The sequence below is a fragment of the Geotrypetes seraphini genome, chromosome 11, assembly GCF_902459505.1.
Source record: "Geotrypetes seraphini chromosome 11, aGeoSer1.1, whole genome shotgun sequence".
NCBI lineage: Eukaryota > Metazoa > Chordata > Amphibia > Gymnophiona > Dermophiidae > Geotrypetes > Geotrypetes seraphini.
The window spans coordinates 136,367,827-136,376,935 of record NC_047094.1 but is presented as its reverse complement, the minus strand read 5'-3'; the positions used below and the strand labels follow the sequence as shown (position 1 = coordinate 136,376,935).

Genomic DNA, 9,109 nt, shown 5'->3' with positions numbered 1-9,109 from the left:
AAACATGTCAATCGAGATGGTCTCAAATTTACTCAACTGGGTTAAGGTCTAGGGAATTCGGAGGCCAGGGAAGTAGCTGAACTCTTGGTTGTGACTCGGTGAACCACTTGCAAACAATTCTGGTTTTATGACATGTCACATTGCCCTGTTTAAAGATCCTATTGGCCATAGTGAAGACCGTCAACATATATCGGTGTACTTGATCGGAAAGGATGGAGAGATACCTATATCGGTTGAGAGTGCCTTCAAGCGGTATCAAGGGACCCAGACCATACCAAAAAAATATTCCCCAGACCACAACACTGCCGCCACCAGCTTGTATACATCCAACAATGGTTGCTGGATGTTTGTTCTCAGCGGTTTCACGCCAATGTCCATCTGTTCAATGAAGTGCAAAACGTGACTCATCGGAGATGACGACCCTCTTCCAGTCGATGAAAGTCCAATGTTGGTACTCCTGTGCAAATTGCAGTCATTTTTTGCAATGAACCCTTGTGAGCATGGGTGTAGTCACCAGTCATCTGCTCCGGAGCCCAATTCACAATAGGGTTCGCTGCACAGTTGTTTTGGACACACATCTGGAAGCCCCCTGATTCGTTTGGATGGCGAGTTGCCCCATGGTAATCAACGTTCATCTCTCACATCGATGGCTCATGCAACCCCCCCTTCCAGTTACCATGTTGGGTCATCAAAAAAGTTCCATTTGTCCACTCACGGCACACTTTTAACCACAGCAGCCTGTGAACAGTTCACAATCTCTGTCATTTCCGAAATGCTGCTGCCCTTGGCCCGGTAGCCGATGATCATACTTTTTTCAATGTCTGATAAATTGCGTTTTTCCCCCATGACAACCATGATTGACATGTCACCTTATATACCCAAGAAGTCTGCGCGTCCCTGATGTCAGAGGTAGGCGGTGGTCATAATAAGGTAACTCGATTGAATACCGGTTTTGCACATCCAATTTGCATGCTAGGATTTACACCAGATTTCATCTTTAGTCCTTGCACCAAAGTTAGGCACAGGATTCTGCTCTAAGCAGTTGGAGGGCCCTTTAGAGAATAGCACTTTGTGCAGATTCTCTCAGATGCCTACATTTGAGCAACATTTACTGACTCTGGCCCTTTATATGTATTGTCTAAATTATATATATATATCTATCTACACACACCACAACTCTGCCCAAATATATCTCTCAGGACTTAAATGTCCTCTCTTGGTGCCTCTGCATGTTACATATGTATAATCTGTGTGCAAGTTTATAATAGCCCTTTTCTGCATATACCAATATACTAAGCATGCAGGAAGTACATCATAAAATCATCTCCATGGTTCCAAACATCTTGTGTGCCCAACCCACCTATTGTTCATATGAATTATTTTTGATAAATTTCAGCTTAAATACAATATTGGCTGCCAGCTACTGGCCATCAACCTAGAGAGTCAATGCTGGTTTGTTTTTGACAACCGGCATTGAATATCCGATTTCAATTTTGACTGTGGCAATTTAACTGGTTCAGCTGATATTCAGAGCTAATCCGTTAAGTGCTTAGCAGTTAAAGATAAGTCTATTTATGTGGCTCATTTTAACGGCTAAACGTAGTTGGTTTGGAGCTAAATACCCTGCCACTATCTCCCACTGCAGTTCCAGGAGCTTCCCGGCTGGTTAAATAGTTTTGAATATAAGACAGCTAATTTCAAGTGAGGCACACAAGAATTAGGTTTTTAACTGATAGCTGCAAATAAATTTAAGACAGGAGATGGACAGGCACAATCACATTCTGGAAATAAGCACTTGTAGTAAAGATTTTTGGCCAGTCCAGGGAATATGCCTTCCAAATGTTGATTTCTAATCCAGGATGGCTTTAGGAAGTCAGACTTTTAATGTTGTAGCCTCTGGGAAAAGATATTTAAAAATGAGGAATTAAATAAATAAAAATTTGCAATACAGAAGTAGCTCTGTTTACCATTATTGTGTACTATACTATGAAAATATCTTGCTTTTAGAAATGGTCGTACTACCTTATATTAGACCACCATAAATCAATTACCTTTGGACAGATCTTATATGTATTTTCAAGATCCTCCTTTGGAAGGCAGGCTTTAGGTTGGTCTTGAAAGCTCAAAGATATCATATTTGGACAATTCTAATACTGGCACAAGAAGGTGGTATAATTGGATTTCTGGGAGACTTCATTTATCCAGGTCATCAACTCCACTCTTGCTGACAATTTCATTTGCAGCGTTCGTTGAGACATCATTCAGAACTAATATGGCCTTTTCTCTTCAAAAATCACTTTTTTTTTTGCTGGGTGAGTTTTGCCCAAGGAAAAGGCAAAGCAAAAAAAATATTTCATTTTATAAAAACAAACCAATAACTCGTACAAACAAATCTGATCAAAAATTAACAGAACACTCTAGACACCAAATCTCAGTTAAATTGTAGGAATTTATTTTAAATAGCCTACGATAAACTGATTAAAAGGGAGTCATGATAAAAATAGAAGATACTTGTGGAAGAAAGATGGTAGGGAAATGGCCTCTGCGCACAAGCTAAGCTAACAATGCTTCTAAAAACTAATGATTATAGCAAAAAAGGTTTCACATTAAAATTCTGCTTTAATTTTTGTACACAATTACAAAAAAATAAAATAAAATAAAAGCCCCCCTCCCTAGCCCCAATTTTTAAGTTATTTCCTTTATTGTTTGGACCAGTGCTTTCGTTCTTCAAAACGCATTGACCTGTGAACACATCCCTTCTTTCTATCATACAATGTTCAAGTAAAGGATTGTGAAGGAAAAACATGAGTTGGTATCTCAGTAAGTGTATACAGTGTGTGCTCAGGAGCAAAGACTGATGGGAAAATTGATTCCATCACTAATTTCTATTTAATTATTAAAAGCGCCACACTCATTCCCTCATCCTCCCACTCCCACCCACATCTGACAAACATGATCTTTAAGATCAAGAAAAACAAGTTTAAATACTTTAAAATAATTAAAGGAAATAAAAATTCACATTTAGAAAGGAACACTCAAGTCTAGAAACCTCTTCCCATCATGCTTTGCTTTCAGCACGGTCTTAGAAAAAGATGGATGGTCCCCAACACTTGTGAGAGAAAATAAATTTATGCCCCCATGACACTGGGGGGGGGGGGGGGGATGGAAGGAGCAGAAGGTGGGGGACCTGCTTTACCAGGAGCAATGATGGTATGCGTGTTTATTTTGAAAGTTCCTGAACAAGAGGGAAAGGGGTAAGGAGTAATTTCCTTATTTTTTTCTATTAAAATATAGAAGTTATTGCAAAACCCTAACTGTAAAAACACACCAATATAATTGGACTTTCTATACAGTAGCTAAAGAACCAAAGTTCTTTCAGTGAAATGATGAAATTTGTCTGGAAGACTGACAAATTCTCAAATCCACTTGTCCATCTCAATGAGAAAGAAAAAAGAAAGAGAAAAAGATAACTACAATGTTTGTTATCAGAATATTTTCAGATAATAAGCTGTCCATAGGACAACTGGCTCAAGGCTCCTAGAAGTAGTTTTTTCTTTTAGGTTTATGGTTTTTCACAGACATTGGCTCTAATGCTTTTTTTCTTGATTTTTCTTTCTTGTTTGCTTCGCCTGTACATCCTCTCCTTACTTCTTTCCCCCTCCCCACAAATAAAAACAAGGTCAGGACAAGTAAGGCTCACAAGTTCATCAGTTTCCCTAAAACCAGGCTATGCTTTTGCAGCAGGATCCAGTCTGTTAAAAACACATTAAAATTCATAGTCCTCATCAGCCATGTCAATGGCCCAGGCAAATTTCTCCCGTTGCGTTTTGTTGTAAATCTTCTCTATAGGGATGCCAAACTTCTTACACCTACAGATATATATAAAAAAAATATACAAATTAGTTTTACAGAGCTAAAAAGACAGGATTGCGTAATGTAGGTAAGACCAGAAGACAGACAGATATTCAGTTTCTCTGTAAATCCATCGGAGCACATGAGAAGCTCTCTTCTTGCACTATCTTTGCATTCCCAGTACTTGAGAGATATCGTTCCCCTGCTCTGATTTTCTTGGCCAAACCTGTTCCTGGTACCCCCTGTGGGGTCAGGTTCCAGAAAAGGAAGGTAGGAATAGCTGGTGAGCAGATCTGGTGTTACTGGTAACAGATCATAGACTATATTACATAGATCAGACCTTAGGAAATCTGAAGTATATATCTGCACAGCCAAAAAAGGCACTGGATACATTTCTTTAAGGGAAGAATAAATATTTGGGGCAAATTCCTGGAACCAGACTGAAGGGTTCCTGGGGATGTCATCGGTGGGTCTGCTTCTTTCTCTGCCTTGTTTAAACAAATGTGGATTCCTCTCTCTTCTTTTTTTGCTATACTACGTACAATTTTTGTAAACTTTTTTGAAAGGCTCCTCAAGAGTGATAAGTCAAATATTTACTCAACTTGAAACTTGATCTGAGATGAGGTGCTTAAATCTAGCCCCATAGGATTTTAAAAAATTCATTAGGATGGAAGTGTATCCCCTGCTCTGTGGATATCATGCCATGACATAACTGAGCTAGAGCTAGAACAGAAAAGGGCTTTGAGAGAAAATTCAGCAACAAACTTTTCCATTTCAGTCAAGGGCAGTATTACGATACCATTCTTAATGCAGAAAGGTTTTTCAACAGGCATCCGTTTAGTTCTAGGGGGGCTCTGGAGGGCTTACCAAGCAACAGAGATCCTGGGATCTAGATAGTTGAGTTTGGAGGTACCCAAGGCAATCTGTTTGTTTTCCTCCCGATCTGTAGCTTGGACTTCCAGCTTCATCAATTGTTCTTCCACTCTCTGCACTGTCTTCTTCTTGCTCTCCACCATTCTGTAGAATGCACATTCAAAAATCAGTTTGATCACAGGTTCTGATTATTTTTGGAAAAGAAATGCTTGTACCATATGCCAGACTGACATCCTTGAAAACTCAACTTCTTCCATGGAACATATCCAACGAATATCCTGACTCTGCAGCTTAACCTGGCATTTCCCAGGAGTAACTGATTTAACCTTTGATACTTCCTTTCAGTTTCCTGACTCTCTGCTGCAGAGGTTATCTGGGAAACCAGATTAAGTGATCAGAACCAGATCAAGGTGCAACTCATTTTAAGACACTACAAATTGCAACAGATTAATGTTGGAATTTACAGCCCATTAAGACCTAAATTGAGTAGGTCAATCTGTGCACATGTGAACTTATATAAAAAAAACAACAACAAAAGAAGGTGTGCCAAATTAGTTGGCCTATTACTTTAAGCTTTATTAAATTTGATTAACATAGTTCAAATCAGCAGCTAGGAAAGTTCAATCAGTTTTGACTAATTTGCAGAGCTTGTACTGGTTTGATTCCAGCAAATTTGTGTCCATTTTCAGAATTCTGATGCTTTGAAATAGGAGTTTGCTTTCAAGTTTGTATTTTTTACCTATTGTTAATCATCAACACAGACATACATATATGTCAGGTAATACAAAAATAACTGAATACTGAGATACAACTTTTTATTTTATTAACTGAATTCTATTGTTTAACGGTTCCTCCCTTCTATTCCTTTTTACATATTACTTTAATTCATTTACATATCATTTACATAGATGATGCTCCTATCTGTAAAGTTAGGAATTTCTATGAAATAATCTACATACTTCTCTCCTCTCCACTTCTTCCTGCCCTCCATAGTCCTCCCTACCCTCTTCTAACCCTTCCTCTGTAATATCACCTAGAGCTTGTATAGATATGTGCAACACACAAATGGAAGAAATAAATAAAAATACAACTAGATAATCATATTCCTGTCTCAGAAGGGAAATACCTTACTCTGAGCAACAAAAATATACAAATAAGACTGGATATTTGAAGATTTCCAAAGATATAGCTTTTCTGCTACAGCAACTCTACCCCACTGACATTTAGCACACAGTGAGAGGAGTTTAATTGTCCACAGGAATCTTATAAATTCAGAGAAATCTATCAAAAATTACTATGAAAAGGTTATGAAATTATGCCACTTTCCTTCTTTCATTTAGTTGGTAAAGCAGAGGAAGATTAGGTTCTTACCTTGAGTCTTCTTTCTAGTAAACGGGTACAATAGTCTGGACTTTAGGTTTTATTCCCATACTCTTGGGAAATTTACCGAAGGCATTAAACAGATTCATCTGCTCCGCCTCCTTGAGTCACTGAGCAGTGCCCTTCTCCTTTAGTTTGTACCAAAGCAATGGATAACATCTCAATAGGAGAAAAGGAGGACACATGAAACTCCCTTACAAAGTCAATTTTGTTCTGCTCTACAATTAAAACAATTAATTAATCAAATGGAAACATACCATAACCAAGGTGGAACATAACAACCCACCTACCTGAATGCAATCATTCAGCAGCCATACAATAAAAAACAAAAACTAAAGTTTTTCCTATATGGGAAACTTTTGCCCAGTAAGCGATATTGCTGAAGGGCTGTCAAGTAAGATTTGCCTCTTTGCAGATGATACCAAAATCTACAATAGAGTAGACACCCCTGATGGTGTGAATAATATGAGGAAGGATCTAGCAAAGTTTGAGGAATGGTCTGAAATTTGGCAGCTAAGAAATGCAAGGCCATGCATTTGGGTTGCAAAAACCAGAAGGAACGGTACAGTTTAGGGGGTGAAGAATTTTTGTGCATAAAAGAGGAGCAGGACTTGAGTGTGATAGTATGTGATGATCTTAAGTGGCCAAACAGGTTGAAAAGCTGATGGTGAAAGCTAGAAGGATGCTAGGGTGCATAGGAAGAGGTATGGCCTGTAGGAAAAAGGATGTATTGATGCCCATATTTAAGACTCTGGTGACACCTCAATTAGAATATTGTGTACAATTCTGGAGACCGCACCTTCAAAAAATATAAATTTATTCATTCATTCAATTTTTTATACCACTCTTCCAGGGGAGCTCAGAACGTTTTACATGAATTTATTCAGGTATTCAAGCATTTTTCCCTGTCTGTCCCGGTGGGCTCTCATAGGATAGAGTCGATCAAGAGAAAGGCTACTAAAATGGTAGATGGTCTTCATTATAAGGTATATGTGGACAGACAAAGATCTCAATATGTTTACTTTGGAGGAAAGGCAGGATTGGGGCAATATGATTGACGTGTTTAAATATGTACATGGCTCTTTCAATTGAAAAGAAGCTCCAGAATGAGAAGACATAGGATGAAGTTAAGAGGCGATAGGCTGAGGAGAAATCTAAGGAAATACTTTTTTAGAGAAGGGTGGTAGATGCATAGAATAGTCTCCTGGTAAAGGTGGTGAAGACAAAGACCATCTGAATTCAAGAAAGTGTATGACAGGTATATGGGATCTCTTAAGGAGATGAGATGATGGTGGATGCTAGAGAATGACATGGGGAAAAAATTTGTCCCCGTCACCGCCTCATCCTCGCGACCACCGTCCTTGTCACCGCCCCCACAACCACTGTCCCCGCCCCATCCCCACGATTACTATCCCCGCTGCATCCATACAAGCCTCAGTACTGCAATATTTAGTTTATTCCTTCCTTATAAATCAAAGTTCTGGCTGTTGATCTAGGGAAAGAGATGTTCAGCTGTCAGGGCTTTGTTTATAAATTTTTATAAACACAACTAATATACTACTTTATCCTAAAGCAAAAAAAAAAAAAAAAAAGAAATAAATATTTTTTCTACCTTTGTCTGGTTTCTGCTTTCCTCATCTTCTCATTCAATTCCTTTCATCCACTGTCTGTCTTCTCTCTGCATCTTCCATTTGCTCTGTTACTGTGCTTCTCCTTTCACCCCCCCCCCAATTAGTCTGTAACCCATCTTCTTCCCTTCGCTCCCCCCATAGTCTGGCATCTGTCTTCTTCCCTTCCAGCATCTTCTCCCCACTCTCTGTTCCCCATTTCCCTTCAGCGTCTTTTCCCCACTCTGTTTTCCCCATTTCCCTTCAGCATTTTCTCCCCACCATCTGTTCCCCATTTCCTTTCAGCGTCTGCTCCTCTCCACCCCCCTTCAGCGTCTGTTCCTTTCCTCTTGCCACCTCACCGTCCCTTGCGCAGTCCGAGCATCTCCCTCCCTCCCCCTTTCCTTCGAGGCTCGTTTTTTTAATTTTTTTGCCAGTGTTTTAATTCTTTATTTAAAATTCTTAATTTATAACATTTTATTGAAGGAAATAAGTGAATATAATATAATACAAATAAATTTTCATTTCAAATAGATTTACAATTATGATATTTTCATACATATTTCTATCATTCCTCCAAAATATATTTCCATGACCTATATCAACCCCCTACTCCCCCCCACTTCCACCCTCCTATTCACACTGTATTGAAGTAATTAATCAAATTGTAATAAATTAAGAAATTTACTTACATATTTCTATCATTCCTTCAATATACATTTCTATATAATCTATTCCATCCTACCCTGCACCCCCCAATTCTCCCCCCTGAGTGGAAGATGACATATATTACCTGATATTACAATGTTATAAATGTTTCCAAAGCTTCAATATAAAATATTAATAATCATACTTCTTGCTCTAGAGGAAAGATTTTGAATATATGGGTCCCAAATTTTCAAAAAGAAACATGTACGTCTTGGAAACTTACAAACATCCCTAACTTCAAATAAAATTAAACGATGGAGTTGATTCCTCCAATGCCAAAAACTAACGAGGATCTTTCTGTAACCAATATTGCAAAATACATTTATGACCAATCATGCATGCCTTTTGAAATAAAATGCATCTACCTTGTCATATACCCCACAAGCAGCAGCTTTACCAAATAACACCCCCCCTTGGGGATTTCACTAATGGACTATCCCATAATGAACCTAGATATAATAGGATGGCAGACCAGAATGACTTAAGTGGACATTGCTACAATGCATGAGATAATGTATTCGGTGCTTTCTCACATTTAATACAAATGGGAGAAATAACTAATCCTGCATAGAATGCGTGCCCTTCGTGGTGCATTTTAAGCTTGAGAGTAACTTGGTCAAAGCTGCCGGAGCCTGCGAGCAGTTGAGTGCATCTGTGGGCGGAAGCTTCGACCAAGTTGCTCTCAAGCT

General features: G+C 38.7%; 1 protein-coding gene across 1 annotated transcript in view; it reads right to left on the bottom strand.

The window, feature by feature from the left end:
• Positions 1–2,429: 2,429 nt before the first annotated feature.
• The window catches only part of TOP1 (DNA topoisomerase I), a 160,346-nt gene continuing 153,666 nt past the window's right edge, over positions 2,430–9,109 (bottom strand). Inside the window, exons 20-21 of the mRNA XM_033963352.1 lie at positions 4,720–4,869; positions 2,430–3,869 (exon numbers count right to left, since the gene is read on the bottom strand). Coding sequence (XP_033819243.1) covers positions 3,767–3,869; positions 4,720–4,869 — 253 coding nt within the window. The 3' untranslated portion in view covers positions 2,430–3,766. The remainder of the gene's footprint in view (positions 3,870–4,719; positions 4,870–9,109) is intronic.